General features: G+C 33.6%; 1 protein-coding gene and 1 long non-coding RNA gene across 3 annotated transcripts in view; one reads left to right on the plus strand and one right to left on the minus strand.

The window, feature by feature from the left end:
- MYOZ2 (myozenin 2) overlaps window positions 1–19,026 on the plus strand; it is a 37,882-nt gene that overhangs the window by 15,355 nt on the left and 3,501 nt on the right. For both annotated transcript variants that reach the window (XM_026499244.4, XM_048212123.1), the window contains exons 3-5: window positions 1,296–1,465; window positions 6,908–7,037; window positions 9,558–9,741. In XM_026499244.4, the coding sequence (XP_026355029.1) occupies window positions 1,296–1,465; window positions 6,908–7,037; window positions 9,558–9,741 (484 nt within the window). The remainder of the gene's footprint in view (window positions 1–1,295; window positions 1,466–6,907; window positions 7,038–9,557; window positions 9,742–19,026) is intronic.
- Window positions 3,326–6,113, minus strand: LOC125280995 (uncharacterized). Its single transcript, XR_007187936.2, has 3 exons — window positions 5,938–6,113; window positions 5,535–5,685; window positions 3,326–3,423 (listed from the first exon to the last, which is right to left on the minus strand). It is a non-coding gene; the product is annotated as an uncharacterized LOC125280995 (long non-coding RNA).

The raw sequence follows: 19,026 nt of genomic DNA on the forward strand, positions 1-19,026 counted from the left end.
TCTTCTCTTCACCTTTCAGAGTCTTCTTATGTTTGTTTTATAAATAATGTCCAGGATTTATAGTTGAATTTAGTAAAGTATAGGGAAAGTATATCTACTCTATCTTCCCAGAGGCAGAGGTCTTAATATTATAATTTTTATGATTAGTGAAGCTTCTCTCCATGTAACATCAAAATATGTAAACAAATTGATTTTTTTCCAAAGCAAAATAAGGAGAAAATTCAAGTAATTCTGTTATTTCATCCCTAACACCTCCAAAAGCCTCATTATTAGGGTTAATTTGTCACATCATCAAAGAATTTTGCCCCAATCAATCAGAATAATGAATTATTTATTTTACAAATGGCCCAATTTTTCTTCCTCTGCATTTTCTAGCAGTCTACAGTGGCAAGAGAATTCTGTGGGTTACACAAAAATATATTCTTGATTAAAGGAGGAAATAGAAGAGTTTCAACTCTTTTCAATTTTAAAAAAGTCCTTCAGTACAAGAAATAGAAAATAACAGTCATTTACTGGACATCTCCTATATTTAAGGCATGGGGGTCACAAAGACTAAAATATATTTAAAAAAAATGCAAACCATTAAATAAGTAGAATGGAATCAAGTAATTGTGATTCAGTGCTATGGGGGGATATGAAAAAGGCATGAATAATTATGCATGGGGATTTAGTGTAGGGATTCACAGAAATAGCATTAAGCTGGATTGGGAATGATTTGTTCATTCAATAGTTACTACCTGCCTACTTTAAACTAGGCTTCTTGATGGTGGCTGCAGAATGAATGGTATTTTGACAGAGACAGGGATTGGAGTGGCACAGATGGAAGGGTAGGCACTCGAGCAATAGGGATAGCTTAAACACACAAAAATGTGGGGTGCCAAACAGAACTTATTAAAACTATAAGCAGTGTTGTTTGAAAACTCATTAAATTTGGAAACACTAAATTATACTAGTAGTGTCATTAGCTAATTTTCATTCACTGTTTCTATGTGCCAGGTACCATAGCTAAGTGATTTATATGAAGCATTTTATTTAATCCTCATATCAAGCATATTCGGTAGGTGTTACCCAAACTTTAGAGATGAGGAGCCTCAGGCTTAGAAAAATAAGTAACATATCTATAATCATACAGTTGGAAAGTGAGGGAGCTAGTATTCAACCCAAAGCAGTCTGAGTAAAGGGTCTCTATCTTACCCACCACACTAGCAGATAGCGGGCAATAAATTATGGAATTTAGCAAAGCATTTAAAAATGCTTACCTTGGGGTTTTCATGCACATGAATGTTGTTTTACAGATGTAGATGGCATGCACCTGGGCAAAAAAGTCAGCATCCCCAGAGACATCATGTTGGAAGAATTATCCCATCTCAGTAACCGTGGCGCCAGACTATTTAAGATGCGACAAAGAAGATCTGATAAATACACATTTGAAAATTTCCAGTATGAATCTAAAGCACAAATAAATGTAGGTATAACTTGGTTATGTGGTATCTAAACAAACAGGCAGCATTTCTAGGTGTATATGTATCACTAGATTCCCAAACAAGTGTTCTACATATTTATTCAACATATTTTTTCTGTTGATTCTGTTAGACTTTTTTTAATGAAAATAAATTGTTTAGATGAATAAACAAAAAAAAGTATTATGTATGTTATGAGTATCTTTTTAGTTCAGTAGGGACATTGCAAATTTGGCACTGAAAAGCTGGTCTGCTCTGCTAAGAGGAGGGAGAGGGAGTGGAGATTGGAAGAACTAAAAGTTTCCATGGTCTTATCTCTACTAGTTAAATGTTTGGGATGGGAACACTTCCAAAGCACACAGCACTCCACAAAGTAAGCATACGCATTTTATTGACTGAATACATCCCAGCACTGAAACGTGCCTGAGAACTACAGACATAGTTGAGCTTCTCTCAGCTCAAAGCATTTATTCCACATCGTGTAGGGAAGTCTGATTTTTATTAACAACAAAACCAAGGTGGACAAAACTCTTTAGACAAAAGTTTTCCTCAGTTGAAAGATAATAAACAAATGAACAAGTAACTACATTATATTTTACATATTGCATTGATACTATATTCTTTTAAACTGTCATGTAGAGAGATTGTCAAGGAAGAAGTGTGTAGTAGGAAAACAACTAGCTTTGGGGAATTAGCTTTAAAAATAAAATACCAGGCATGAAGAATCAAAAAGGAATAAAGCATTGGTTCTAAATTTGACGAGGGGGTGGAGACTACAATAAAGTTAAGTTTTATTTACTGAGGGTTTCTTCCTATACCTGTGGGAAACCTGTAAGTTTACTTGTGAATTTAAACCCAAACATTTGCCAGCTGCCATCACGAATAAGTTGTTTTGAATGGACATCTCACTTCTTTGCAACAAACAGACTAGTTTCACTAAGATCTTTTATCATAATTACTAAAATACATTACAGAACTAACATCCACGCCCACAAACACTAAAATGTTAGTTTTCAAAATGTCTGCTTCTCTGGTTAACAATAAATATGAGGGACAACTTAAGTGAAATAATTTTTTTCACATTAATAAGCCTCCTTCAACATCCATAGATAAAGTCTAGTTACAACTATGAATTCAATTAGACATCAAATCTTACTGAACTATAGTATTTACATTTGCAAGGGATGACTTTTCACTTGAAGCCATGGATAAATATAATGTTATGTTACCCTATAATTTTGTCTAATATCTACTTATCAGAAAACGTCTGTAGCTAATACAGTGTGAGCCTAAAATAATCCCTATCCCAGTTGATGGAGTCTAATTATATAATCATATTCTTTTAATAATATTAGACAACAAGGAGTAGTATAAAATAAGGTGGCTTAAGGAAATTCTTTGAGAACATATATACAAGTCTAGACATCTGATACTTACATCTCCAAGTCTATGCTTTAACTACAGTTCCGGAGGAAGAGACAATGAGTTTTTAAATGTCTTTATGGACACAACATATTCCCTCCTCACCAGTATCTCAGATTATTGGCACTAGCCTGTGGCCAAATGTTCTGATTATTCCTAAAATGTAAGAATATGCCTTGGTAGTTTTTCAGTATTCCTAGAAAGTTGAACACTAAAAAAACAAAATAGTCCAAAACAGGCATATTAAAATAAACAATTAAATGCTGATAAGTAACTTAGAGCAATAAACTATAATGTATGCCATGAACTAGTATGTCATTGAGTTATATAACATACTCTGAAGTCTGATGAAATCTACTCTCTAGAAATGAGGAAAGTAGTGTTCTAGGAAGTATATTAATTTGTCTTAAGCAACTCTATAATAAAGAAGATCGAAACCCAGCTCTCAGAATTCTAGAATTCTTAGTACTGACACTTACCATGGTGTAATCAAAGGAAACTGGGCCAGAAACCAGAAGACCAGCGTTCCGTCCCAGCTGCCCTACAAGCCATGCAATTTGGAGTCAATTTAAAAATTTCTTTGCTTTCCTGGACCTGTTTTCTCATTTAGAAAATTAGGAAATGTACTCAAATGTTCTCTAAAGTGCCTTCTTTAATGATCTGTGTTTAATTCTAAAAATGACCTGTATAATAAATCATTGAGAAAATAGTGAGCCACATTATACAATGATATATTTGCTATATCAAGGCATTAGATTGCAACTTGGAGCAAGCCTTGTTAATATGATAGGAATTTTAAAAACAATGTTAGGTTCAGGTCTATTTCCATTCATTTATTTACACTTTTGGCAAATATTTATTAAATGCCTACTGTGTTCTAGATACAATGCTGGGAGCTCAAAGATAAGTAAATACAGCTTTTGTGTAGTGAAGGGGAAACAAAATAACATTGAAAGATGGAAAACAACTATTACTTAGTCTATTTCTTGAATCATCTTTATATAATTTATATCACATTTTCCTAATTTATTGACTACATTTTCTGAAATGAACTTCTACTGCTTCCCTCAAGCTATACTGTCAAAATAATTATTTAACTCTATATACATTTCTTATTTTATTATAATGTTTAGGACATCATTAGATGCAAATATAAACTAACTCCCAGGTAATTTAATGCCATTTGTCCAAATATTAAGTATCATTTTAAAAATTAAAAAAATAAGGTCAGCTTTGGTCTTATTCCACTGCTGAGAAACTGGCAAATTCAAGCCACACAAACCTTATGACAAAGATAATAACAGGAAATGTGCTTTCTGAATAAGAAATGAAGATACACTGCTTGCTACACAAGCCAATTTTGAATTCCTAGTTCATGAATTGATCAAATTCTTTTTTTTAACCTTTTTTTTTTTTTTTTAAGTAGGCTCCATACTCAGTGTGGAGCCTAATGCAGGGCTTGAGCTCATGACCCTGAGATCAAGACCTGGGCTGAGATTAAGAATTGGACTCTTAACTGACTGAGCCACTAACTAATGAAATTCTTACACCAATAGGCAAAAAATGAAATGAATGAAGAAAATGAGCATTTAAGGAAAAATAAAATAGAAGAATGATTCATCATAATTATCTTCTATACATCACTATAAAATGATATTGAGGAAAACAATCCACATTTTATAATAAAGACTACATATATATTTGGTAACTATGGACTTTTTGAAATCCTTCAAAATCTTAAATAATACTGAGGAAAGGGGAAATATACTATAAAAAGTAATTCTGAAATAAGACTAAATATACTGAGATTCTCAAAACATATTTATTTTGTGCAAAAAAATAACTTCTACTATGTATTTGGCACAGTTTAAGAACAGTTTTTTTTAATCCTTTTATTTCTATTGATATTTCAACAGAAATCACGTAAGAGACACTATCCATGAGTTTATACCTTCTATGTTTATAACCTGTAAGATGGTGCTTTAGTTTTATTTTGTTTAGGGTCAACTTAACTGAAATAAAAAGAAACACATTTTCATTTATCTTTTCAACTTTTCGTGAAAGAAATCACATATGATGGAACTTTTTAAGTAATTTAAGCCTTAAAGTAATTTAAGGCTTATGTCATAATTAAAGTGTTTCTACCCAACTATTATTAGGCTTTATTTGTATACTTAACAATGACAATAGAGGTACTGGGTGTCTCCTGATAATTAATGACTAGCTAGAAAGAGTTGATTGTCCTGTTCACTAATTCCCAGGAAAAAGTCTCCAAAGAAAGTCAGTATTACAATTCTTAAATTACCGTAGATAGAATGATTTGAAATTTAGGTGAAATGAATTTCATGGACACATTTCAGGAACTTAGAAAAAGAATTCTAGATGCATGATATTCCTATATTCATCTCAACTGGCTTTTTATTTATAATTTAACATTTTAAGAGGTGGTGTAGGTTCAGAGTGAGAAAAGATACTAATCTAGTCAAGTAAATATAACACTTAAGATAATAGCTACATTCAAAATGCTAAATACTAATGTTTCTGAGTACAGCATTACACCAGTCTTTAGAAATTGTTCCTTAGTGCCTATGGAATAAAATATAAACTCTTCTGCCCGGTAATCAAACCCTATGCTCACCTAATAAACATTACCTCTCATGCCTTTTTGCACCTTTCCATAAGCCAGCTCACCATTGCTAACATGTGTCGTATTCATTTCCGTAGCAGCTTTACCCATGGTGCTGCAGAGAATAAGGTGAATTTTGTAAAAAGCACCTGGAGAATTGCTGTGGGTGGGTAAAGCCTGAAAACAAGGATAAACTTTGCTTAAGTATTAAATGCAAAATTATTTTTCACCATATCATTTTATAAATAAATGCAGAAGTGAAAAAGCATCTAAAAATATTTTCTACTTATGTCACACAAAGAAAAGTCAAAATTGGTTTTTATTTGCTGTGGTCTTCACTAAATTTTTCTTTTTAAAGTTAAAAAAATTGACTTTATGTACTTCTTAGATAGATTGACTTCTTTTTAAAACATACATATTTTGGGATACCTGGGTGGCTCAGTTGGTTAAGCATCTGCCTTCAGTTCAGGTCATGATCGCAGGGTCCCCGGATTGAGCCCCACCTTGGGCTCTGCTCAGCGTGGAGAATGCTTCTCCCTCTCCCTCTGCCTGTTGCTCCCCCCACTTGTGCTCTCTCTGTCTCTCTCTCTCTTTTTTTCTGTGTCAAATAAATAAATAAAATCTTTAAAAAAATAAAATACACATATTTCTCAGATATAATTAAAATAATTCTTTATTATAAAGATAAGGCCTAGCCATACTTCTGAGGACATCACCTATTACAATGTTTTTTTTCTCTGCTAAAATGCAAATTGACTGTTTTTAAAAGTGCTATATTATTGTCTTAGAATAAATCCTAAATTATAATAGTAAAACAAATTCACCTAAAACTTAAAAGATAAACATCTCTATTAAGCATTTTAGTTCCTAGAAATCCCAAATTCTTCCTGTTACAAATCTATGCAGATTCAAGTATAAATATTTTTATACACAACTGGTGTTCAAATTTCAGATTAAATTTTAAAACAAGACAAAGAGTATAATTAAATAAACAAAATAGTAAGGTAACAATAAGCCAAATATTTGGCCAGTATGCTTTATAATAGTAGATTAGTAAAGACTTAAAAGTGAAATAGGTTCACCTTTAGAGGGACTTTGTGAATAGTCCATTAAATAATTGATAGAAAGGCCTAGACACTACCTGGCACATAGTAAGGTTCAATTAATTATTATTAATTGGAGTGTTATCATAAAACATATCTTAGGTTAAGATCAGTAAAAGTTCTCATTCTATAGTTCAACCAATTATATATAAATTATTGAGGCCCCAAGAAACAAGGAAGTGGAACTGTACTTAAATTTGAAATATACCAATGGAGTTTTGCAAATATGGTATCTCCATATTAGTATGTCTAATATTTTTGAGTTTTCAGCAGAGTTTACTTTTGATCACATACAGTACAACACTGCCATGCAGAATGGAAAGTTGGATGGAAGTAACTTGGAAGGTGGCTCACAACAGGCTCCATTTACCCCTCCCAACACCCCGGATCCACGAAGTCCCCCAAATCCAGAAAACATTGCACCAGGTAACTATTCCCTTAGAAACACTAAATAAACAATAAGTAAAATCAATAGAATGAAACTGCTGTGCACTTAAATGTATGACTCAGGTCATTTGGATGCTTCAGTAAGTGGTATCTAAATGACATGGCTTTACTCATTATATATTTTTTGGTTAAGTTCAAGATAAATATGAAGATTTAGATCTAAGGAGTCATGTAAAACATTTACTGTGTCCTTTCAGATGGTTCATTGTATTTGTTGGTAATCATCTGTTATATTAAAAATTGAGTCACTTGTAATTACATTGAAATTCTATTTGTATAAGACTGTATGAAGTGCTATATATTGTCTTCTTTAATTTCAAAATAACTCTGATATATTTTTTACAATTCTCATTTTACAAATTAAGAAGCTGAGGTCATAAATGGCTATAAACTCATACTGACTGATCAAGAATTAAATCCAGATACCAAATTACAGATGCCTCATGAAAGTGACCTTGTGGAGATTACTATCATTATTCTCTGCTTCCTTAAAGGACTTTAAATGCAATTCTTCAAGATTGCATATTTGTTTATTATCTTAAAAGAGAGATCCTCATCTAGTCAGTATATGTTATTCAGAAATAGTGTTAGATTTTGAAATATTAAATCTGTCACAAGAATTATCTATTTAGACAATACCTTTTCAAAACAACTGACAAGTACCTTCAAGTATTTCCCCAAGAGTAATGTACAAAGTAGATTTTTTAAAGGTCAGTGACATGATCCAGTTTTCCAGTTAGAAAGATCACTCAGGCAGCAGTATGGAGGGTCTGGTGCGGGGGTGGGGTTGGGGCTAAAGGATGAGTATGAAGGTTATTGTGAAAGCCCAGGCAAGAAGTGGTCAAAGCCTGAATGAAGGCAGTTGTAACAGAAATGAAGAGGAAAGAGGGAATTTTCCAGAGCAAGATTTCCCAATGTTGTGCTTGCAAATCCCTTGCCTGAGATTTGTAAGCCATACTTGAGACTCACTGAAGCCAAATCTCTCAAGGGAAGAATCCATTATCCACACTTTAAATAAGTGCCAAAAGTGACTCAGAAACAAAGTTTGAGAGCCACTATTTCAGCAATCCGTAAGAAGTAGAGCCGGTAATAGTGATTTGCTGTGGGAAGGAGAGGAAGTTTAGGATAATGCTTCTGTCTTGGTCATCTGAGAATAGTGCTGGCATTCACTACGATAACCAATATAGAAGAAGCAGCAAGTAGAGAATGGCTACATAGAGGTCTAGGCAGATTATTAAGGGTGCCAGGGAATATTCGTTTGGACAAATATAATGGGTGTTTGAACAGAAGGGCCTGGAGATTAAAAAAAAAAAAAAGAATCATCAACATGTAGGTCACAATTAAAACCACGAATATAAATGGAATTTTCTAGGCAGAATGTACAGTATAAGAGAAGAGCTTTGAGTAACTAAGTGGCAAGCAGAAAAAAGTCTATCGGAAGAGACTACCATGAGATACTAGAGGCAATCAAAAGAAAATTAAATTACTGCAAACAAATGACCGCCTAGAGGTGGCATTATCAGCAAGGTATTTTGGAAATCTCTTTAGTGTAAAGAAAGGATAGGCATGATTGGACAGGAGAAAATAGAAAACATTTTAGAGAAGAGAAAGAGCATCAGAAAAACCTAAAAGTAAGAGTGATCAGATAGTAAAAGGTTTTGATATCATGGAAAAAAGAATTATGCAAAGGACACAATGAGGCAGTAAGGTGGTGTAGATGAAGAGTACACAGCGGCCTTTGAATGCTTGAAGAATGTCACTTGATGCATGTGAAAATGGTTTATAAAGTTGATGCCAGAAATTTGTGTGATTTTTAAATGGCACTTACAAAAAATTTCCAGCTCCCGGAAGAAGTTGAGGAAGTGAGACCAGAAACAGAAAAGTTAGGTAAGAAATCTTTAGGAACAAAATAAACATAGGATGGGCACATCAGGGAGTAAGATTGGGGCCTGACTAAGGCAACGGAAGCAGCTTACCTCACCACTTTGAAGTTCAAACGGTTTTCAGATCGCTCAGCAATTTAAGATAGACAAGACTTAAATATTACCTCTAGTGAATCATCTCCCAAAGCAGGGAGATTTTGCCTTCACTGCTCCTTCCCCAGCACCTAGATCACAGCAGACACTCAATATATATTTTTAACTTAATTCGTGCACTGTGGTATCTAAAGCCTACTATAAATTAATGTAAGGGAAACAATTTTTCACAATTAAATAGTTTCACTGAACAAATACATGCTAAAATAATCAAGGAAGAAGTAACTGTATGATTTGGTATAATAAAACATTGAGAAAAGTGGTTTCTTTGGAAGATTCCATAAGTTTAAAGGGGTTAAAAATGTCTTACAGTTTCAGACTACTCTTTTCTGAGAGATCATAGAAAGGACGCATTCTTCATAAATTCACCCCCACTTGAAAAATTAAACATGGTAAAATGTTAGGTGGAGTTCAGTAACTCCTAGGCCTCAGGATTATTTATTCTTGCTATATTTTTCCTAAGGTTATTCTGGACCACTGAAGGAAATTCCTCCTGAGAAGTTCAACACCACGGCTGTCCCGAAGTACTATCAGTCGCCCTGGGAACAGGCCATTAGCGGTGATCCAGAGCTTTTAGAGGCTTTATACCCTAAATTTTTCAAGCCTGAAGGAAAGGTAGAACTGCCTGATTACAGGAGCTTTAACAGGTAATCCAATTATCCTGGGTGACTCTGCTGGCATGTAAAACCGAGGATTTTATATCATGGTATGGAGAACTGAATTCTCTGGTAGAAAAAGTTTTCTTTTAAGAATAGACTCAAAATAGCCATATAGGATAACTCTTAAGGGTAGGCAAGGACTGATTTTTGCAATATCACTAATATGGCAAACCTTGTTTTTTTTTTTAGTACAAAAATGAAGGAAATGATTCAGAAACTATCACTGTTAAAACATCAAGATTATCTCCCACATTATTAAATCTTTTTAAAAACATTTTTATTAGGGATGCCTGGGTGGCTCAGTCAGTTGAGTATCTGTCTTCCGCTCGGGTTGGGATCAAGTCCCGCATTGGGTGCCCTGCTTAGTGGGGAGCCTGCTTCTCCCTCCGCCTGCCACTCTCCGCTGCCTGTGCTTTCTCTCTCTCTCTCATTCTGATAGATAAATAAATAAATAAATAAAATCTTTTTAAAAAACCAACATTTTAATTAAAAAATTTTATTAAAAAGTTTTTTTTAATTAGTAATAATTTCTCATTCAAAGGTTGATATTAGTTTTTCTGTGTTGATTCAAACAACAGTGCTATTCAAGATTTTCAGAAATAATTTACATATACGACTATGAGAATAACTGTGTAATTCTAGGCTCCAACTTATATTTTTTAAACCAGATTAAAGGTAATTTAAGAATTTGTGGCCAGACTCCAGTATATGTATAAACCAAAACTTACGCTACTAAAATTATTGCCAAATAATATCGGCATGATAGTATTCACAATAGATATCTATTTCTCCCTGTTATCCAATTTTAATAATTTCCATGGATATTTTAGCTATATTTTTAATGGTCTCATAATCCATTCTTTAATCATTTGATTTTCATTTTAGAGTAAAGTATTTTTAGTATGCGGGTGGCTGGGTGATTCAGGCAGTTGAATGTCCTATTCTTGACTTCGGCTCAGGGAATGATCTCAGGGTGGTGAGACCCAGCCCGGTTTCAGGCTTCTGCCGAGCATGGAGCCTGCTCAAGATTCTCTGTCTCTCCTTCTGCCCCTTCCTGTCCCTCCCCCCAATGCCCACTCACACACTCTCTCTCTTTCTCAAATAAATAAATAAATAAAATAAAACTATCTGCAGTATGCTGTTTTGTACCCACAGAAAATTTATAGGCTGCTTAATGACTATTCATTTAAAAAATAATAAATTAAGGAGTAAGTCTTTGAGTTACAAAAGAATACCACAAAGCCTGCATGTAAACAGTGATCTTCTTCAGTACTTTTAAAATTCTTGCACTATTAGAATGTTAGTTTTCACACACTACTATAGTAGTGGTATTAATATTATGCCTATTATTAATAATAGATCTACTAGGATTACACTTTATGCTATTATTAATTAGTAATGCTAATAGTATTAGTACTACATCTTGCATAAATGAGGTGTACCACAGAACTTAAGGTGGGTTTGAGGAGTGTCTGGGAAAGCAGATTAGAGGGCCATTCTAATCAATGATATAACTTTTTTCCAAAATGAGAGTGTAGAAAATTATAAAAAGTAAAACACTAAGGGAAAATGGAAAATAATGGAATACTTGAGGCTTGTTTTTGAGATTAATGCTTTAGAGATGCTGTGTGACTTCTTGTGTATCTTGTGGCTTTCCTAGACCATGCCTGCTGAGCAGCTTGCTTCCAGTTTTACAAACACACTGGTATATTTGTGTTGGCTATAACAGATGCCTATTGTTTGTATAAATACCAAGTGAGTGCTATTTCAGTGAGAGAGAGAGAGAGAAAGAGAAGTTAACCTGTTAATACTTCTCCTTTACTTAAGAAAATTTTATTTCTTTTTGTATACACATCAATATATAAATAAAAACTTCAGAGCTTAACATTAATCAATATTAGTCTATTCTTAGATTTTTTATGAATGTAATTTGATATAAGTCAATGTACCTTTCATTATTATAATGTGTACAAATGTCATTTCATACAGATATATCAATATTTTAGTCATTGTCACTGATTTTAAATAAGCACTGATCAATTTTTAAATAAAATTTGAGTATGGTTGACACATGATGTTACATGAGTTCCAGGTGTAGAACATAGTGTTTCAACCATGTTATACATTATGCTGTGCTCACAATTATAGCTACCATCTGTCACCATACAATACTATAATACTATTGACTATATTCCTTATGCTATACTTGTATACACATGACATTCATTCTATAACTAGAAGCCTGTATCTCCTGCTCTCCTTCACCCATTTTGCCCATGCTCCCAAATGCCCTCCCCTCCGGCAACCATCAGTTTGTTCTCTGTATTTGTAAGTCTGATTCTGCTTTTTGTTTGTTTGTTCATTCATTTGTTTTGTTTTTTTAGATTCCACATAGAAGTGAAATCATATGGTATTTTTCTCTGGTATATTTCACTTAACATAAGTGAAATATAAGTGAAATTCACTTTAGGTCCATCCATGTTGTTGAAAATGACAAGATCTCATCCTTTTTTTATGGCTGAGTAGTGTTCTATTGTGTATATTCCAATGGAATATATATCACATCTTCTTTATCCATGTATCTATTGAGGGATACTTGGGCTGCTTCCATATCTTGGCTATTGTAAATAATGCTGCAATATTCTTAGATTCTTTATCATTGTTAAATAACAGATGGACACAAAGTATGATGATACGTAGGCAATCCCAAACAGGTAGCTTTAAGAGTCTTTTTGCCCTTAAAGTATATGTAACTGGCTACACAAAATTTGAGGCCTTGTCTGTTGCATACATTGTACTGAAAGCCTCCTTAACAAACAAACAGTATAACCATATCTTTGCCTTGAATGCTTGCTAAATAAATGAGTCTATAAAAAGTTACATAGATAGGAAATGGAAATCCATTTCCAGCTATGGAAGACTAGTTTATATTAGAACAACTTCACAAAAATAACTAGAAAAGCAAGTTATTATAAAGTGTTGGAAAAGCTATCAAGGAAGTAAGGACTTAAGGGCCAAGCTAGACGTGAGGGAAATTTAGAGATGTGAACCCAACATTTGGTACCACTTTTCCCCATTAAGGCATTTGCTGATTTATTGGCAACAACTAATAAGAAGCAGAGAAAGTAAGCAAAATTTTCAATAATCTTGAATCTGGGAAGGCCAAAAATAGGAATATAGGGTCTGCCAGGAGGAGAGGCCCAAATATTACAAGCTTTTAGTTGGGATTCCTACAGGCTACACCACTGGAATAAAGGTGAACAAGTAATAGATCATCTTTCATGAAAATAAATGCTGATCCTACTCAACGCAATCCTAGGTTGGATAAAAATCACCTCTTTTATGTCAAACTGCCTGCCATGGACAAAAGTAAATCATCTCTGGAAGGAAGAGAACATCATTTAGAGACTCAAATTATTTCTACAATTTTTGATACACAATGCTCATCACTCAATTAAAAATTGCCAAGCATACTATGAGACGAGACCAAATGACTAAAAATAAAGAGAAAAAATAATAAAAGAAACAGACACACAAAAGATCAAATTATTGGAATGTTGGCTACTCCAAAATAATTGTGTGAAATATGTTCAAGAAAATAGATAACAAGATGAAAAATTTCAGCAGATTGGAAATATTTTTTAAGAAAGATTCAAAGGTAGGGGCACCTGGGGGGTGCCTTTAGCTCAGGTCATGATCTCAGGGTCCTGGGATTGAGCCCCATGTCAGGCTTCCTGCTCAGTGGGGATCTGCCTCTCCCTCTCCCTCTGCCCCTTGTCCCCCGCTCACGCCCTCTCGGTCAAATAAATAAATAAAATCTTTTTTTAAAAAAAGAATTAAATGGAAATCGTACAAAAGTGAAAAATATACAGACAACTTGGAGATATTGTGGGTTCAGTTCTAGACCACTGTAATGAAACAAATATCACAATAAAGTGAGTCAAACAAATTTTCTGGTTTCCCAGTGCATAAAAAAAGTTAAATTTACACAAAACTGTAGAATATTAAGCATGCAATAGCATTATGTCTAAAACAACATGTGCTACCTTAATTAAAATACACTTTACTGATAAAAAATGCTAACTATCATCTGAGCTTTCAGCAAGTCAGAATCACTGACCATAGATCACCATAACAAATTTAATAATTATGAAAAGTTTGAAATACTGTGAGAATTATGAAAATGTGACACAGAAACATGAAGTGAACAAATGCTGTTGGAAAATGGTGCCAATACACTTTCTTGACACAGGGTTGCCACAAACCTTCAGTTTGTAAAAAATGCAACATCTGCAAAGCTCAGTAAAGTGAAGCACGATAAAATGAGGTATGCATGTAATAACTGAAATTAAGAAGTCAAAGGATTAAGTGGTTGGATCCATATAAAATTTACAGGACATACAAAGTACAGAGAAACATGTTAAAAATACCAAGGGAATGTAATCAGTAAAATTCAGTCTGTGGGAAACTCCACAGGACAAATGATCCAATATTTTCAATAAATAAATGCAAGGAAGAGATTAAAGGTGAAAACTCCATAATGTAAAAATGTTTTAGAAGAAATTTTAAAGGACAGACAAAACTAAACCATACTATTTAGAGATACAGAACTGGGCTATTAACATATAATGAAAGGGTTTTTTGTATTTTATAAAATGATATTATCACAAAAGTCAAAATATTGACTACATCTAGGGTCAGGAGAGGGCTGGGATTGAGCAGGGCCATGTTTAGGGCTTCTGGAGGAACTCTTAACATGCGTAGTAGTTACAAGGTTGTTCACTTTATAAGCTATTGTCCATTTTCATCAGGCTTCCTGTATTTCTATTATATTTCATGATAAAAATATTTTTAAAAATTAAATAGATTTCATGGCAGATTAAACACAGCTGAAGAGAGGATTCATAAACCGATATGAAAAATGATCAAACTAAAGCAGAAAGGAAAAAAAGGATTCAAAAAGCAGTAAAATGGCAAAAGATGTGCCTGGGACAGTAATAAAAAATGACAATATATGTGTGTGAGTAGAGTCTCATGAGGGAATAAGAGAGAAAATTAGCCAGAAGCAATATCTGAGGAGTTAATAGCTAAGAATTTTTCAAAATTGACAAAAGATATCAAGGTTCAGGTTCAAGAAGTCCTACGCAGCCCAGGAAGGGTAATGTTAAGTAGACCACACCAAGGCACATGACTGGAAATCTGCTGAAAACCAAAGACAATAAGAAAATCTTAAAGCCAGGGAATAAAAGACAACTATCTTAAAAGGGTAAAAATAAGACAACTGGAATTTATAAAAGACAATGGAATAACACCTTTAAAAATGAAATAAATAACAGTCAGTCTTTAATTCTATACCCAGTGAAAATATTCTTTAAAGGTAAAAGTAAAAATGAAAACATACTTACACACTCTTGACAAAAAAGTTGTTTTTTGACCGCTGCTAGACAACAGAACAGTAATAAACAAAAAGTATAAATATAGGAAAGGAAAAATAAAACCATCTTTATTCACAAATGGCAGGATTATGTCCAATGAAATTCTAAGCAGAGGTTAGTGATTAGAATTAGTAAATAAATTTAGTGCAATCACAGAGTATAAGGTCAACATAAAAATTAATGATATTTTTATATACTAACAACAAATAATTAGAAAATAAATAATAATAATCAAGTTTTACCTCATGATTTGTATATTTTTTAATGTATCTTATACTTCAATTAAATTTAAGAATCACATAGGCAAAATAATCTCAATAGGCACCTCAGCCATTATAAGTTAGATGTGATACAAGCCATTCTTTGAATTAGTCTAGAACACATTCCAATAATTTAAAAGAGAGGTTAAAATAATTTCCAGGTATAAATTGGGCTAATATCTTTCCTGCTGTAATTATTTAATGGGATTTTATTTTATTTTATCAAACTATTCAAGATTACGAGAAAATGATTTTACCAGAAATTCAGTTTTTCACACAACTATCATATGTTTTAAAAATAAAATGTAATAGGAAATATCATTACCCTTCTGTTGCAAAAATAATTCAATTTTACTATATTAAGACTTACTTCTAATATATCTTTTTTTTCACTTTTGCAAAAATAAATGAAAGCAACAGAGAGGGAAATAAGCAGTTTCCAAATATTCCCAAAGTCCTTTGCAAAGAGTAAAATAATATTCTTATTATATGTACTTATTGGATATTGGTTAATAAAGCATATAAGGGTAAGATATAGTCTAACTGCATTCAGTGATGATAACGACTGGAAAAGAATTCCTCCCAAGTCTAATCATATATTCAAAATGGCCCATGGTTTAATACAACTTTGTATTCTTGTACTCATTTTGCGTTTATTTAAATATTATGCTTTGTCAAATAATACTATGTTCAGCCCTTATAACATGTGAGGAAAAATAATCTAGGAGCACGTTTTCCAGTTCTGCTTCGAAAAGCTGTATGACTTTATGTCACTTAACCTCTCCTTATATTGGTTTTCTCATCTGTATATAATCATGATTATCTAAGTGACTTTAAATGTATTACATACATTATCTACTTAGTAGAAAATTTATTTTAATTTCCACATAACCATTTTACATAATTCTTTACCTTATAGAATAATCAGTAATTATTATGGGCATATTATATGTCCAGCACTACTAGTTTTAACAAATGCAATCCCATTACTGATCAATCAAAATAATCAAGAAAGCATCTATTAACTGAGAATCTGAGTGAAACACGCTTCTTACTCATTACATAGATGACAGGTGTAAAAATAATTTTCAGATCTATGTTTGAAGAATTTATGTTGTGGGAATTACAGAGATGCACAGTTATCTTTTAATAGAATATTCCAAATCTTTTAGTGGATATTTTTGCTTCACTGACTTTGAGTAAAACTTGACACTGTTTTCAGAGATCTTAAGACTCTTACAAATAATCTCTCACTTTGAATGTTTAACATCTCTGTTAATGGACTTTATTTTGTGTGCTGAGGGCAAAAAACATTCAAACAAACAGGATATAGTCTCTACGGTGCCAAAGAAAAGAAAACTGCTTTTCAAACAACAACCTTTCACTGGATCAGTGGTAGGAGGTAGGAGATGGGTGATGGAATGGAAGGGAATGCTTTCATTTAGAAGAGAAGAAAATGACCTACAAATTGGAGGGAGAAACAAAACTGAAGTGGACAAAATGGCAAAAAGTCATGCACTAAACGACAAATTCAAATATTAGATTTCAGTGGCAGAAAAACATTTCTTCTTTGAGTTAATTTAGGAAAAATACATGAGTAAAATTCATTTTTGAAATTACTAGGTACAAGGTTAATTGGCCAAATTCAGCCTGACTCTAGAAATGTTGAACTCCAGCCTCTTGTATCCATGGATAACCATATATTCTTGAACTCCTACAAGTGTGTGTGAGGCCTGTGCAATTGTGTAGGATGCCCACGCTTTGAAGGGCTATCTTGGTTTTCAATGCTTTGCTGTTTTTACCTTGAAATTCTTAACAATTTTTTTTAACAAGGAGCCCCATGTTTTCATTTGGGGCCTACAAATTACATGGCTGGTCTTAATCCAGGCTCCAAGCTTAGGAAGTGGTTACTGACCAACCAGGCAGACTAAGGTGTTTTTTACCCTAAGCTTCTCTGCGTGGAGGACACTCTTCCCTTGGAGCAACTATCTTATTCAATGATGTGTTGTTTTTTTCCTCATGTTTCACTCTCTACTTATCTGTAAGATGAACTGCAATCTTTCCGTCTTTGAATTCTTAGCGCATAGCAAGGTGTTTAGACATAATAAGCCATCAGTAATTTGCTACATGAATAAATGACTGAATCAACAAATGCACAAACTATTGATATACAACAGACATCTTCCAAAATGATAAAATATTGTCTTGGACATCTTGGACATCCAAGAATAAGTTTTACTTATGTACTGAATCAACTCTGAGCAATAAAGACTCTTCAATTCACTAAATCGAATGACAAAATGTGGACATTGAATCAGCTAGTTGCATCATGAATGGGACAGCAACCTGGTTTGACACAGTCCATTCAGGCTGACATTCCTAAACATTTAGACACAGTCCAAGTAGGCTGACATTCCTAAACACACTGCTCTGCTTAGTAAGTGATCTCAGAAGGTCCCATATTCCCCAAGAATTAGCTCGTGGGTGTGTGGTATAGAGTAGTGACTAGAAAAACAGGCCTCCCTTGAGTCAGGCTGACTGGGTTTAAATCCTAGTTCTACAACTTAATAGGTGGGTGACTTTGGGCAAGTCATTCAACTTAGCTGTGTCTCTATCATCTATTAAATAGGAATATAAGCAGAACCAATTTATAAGGTTGTGAGGATTTAATGAAAAAAATCGTGTAAAGCCTTTGTATTCAAAGTATGATCCATAGACCAGTAGCACTAGTATTACCTGGGAACTGGTTAGAAATGTGGAATCTCAGGACACACACTAGACTGACTGAATTAGTGTCTGCTCTTTAATAAGATCCCAGTGTGATTCTACCGATAGTTTGTGAATCATGTAAAAAAGGGTCTGGTATATTAGTACCTAGTCAATGAATAATAGCTTTAATCGTTACTATGACTTCTGAAGTTTAATAATCGTAAAGGATCTGAATGATAATCTAAGTTCTTCAAGTTCTTTTCTAAACTGATCTCTCAGGGTGCCTGGGTGGTACAGTTGGTTAAGCGTCTGCCTTCAGCTCAGATCATGATCCCAGTGTCCAGGGACTGAGCTCCGCATTTAGCTCTCTGCTCAGTGGGGAACCTTCTTCTCCCTCTCCTCCCTGCTCATGCTCTCTTGATATCTCTCTCTCTCAAGTAAATAAATGAAATCTTTAATAAAAATAAAAAATAAACTGATCTCTCTTACAAGCAGAGTAATGGTTTTAGGCCCTGGATGTGAAAATCTATACTGATATGATTGCTAAGTACTATCTCGGACTGAGGTTACTGCACCAATCAATGACCTGTTATTATACATATCTTCCACAGCAATTTGGGGAAAATATCACCAGGTCAGTCATCCTGAAAACAGATGCAACAGAAAATAAAACATACTGCTCTTCAGAGAGGAGCAAATGAGAGGAAGACAAGAAAATTATGGGAAATAAGACAGAGGTTCTATAACGTGATACCATGTACCATCTCTTCAGCCATTGTTGAGATCCTCTATCCACTCTGTGGATGTTACCTTCACTGAGGCTTTTAGTGTCTGGCTCACTGTCTTCCTCCCCAGGACGATTCCTGTCA

This window comes from Ursus arctos, unplaced genomic scaffold, assembly GCF_023065955.2.
Source record: "Ursus arctos isolate Adak ecotype North America unplaced genomic scaffold, UrsArc2.0 scaffold_11, whole genome shotgun sequence".
In the NCBI taxonomy this organism is placed as follows: domain Eukaryota; kingdom Metazoa; phylum Chordata; class Mammalia; order Carnivora; family Ursidae; genus Ursus; species Ursus arctos.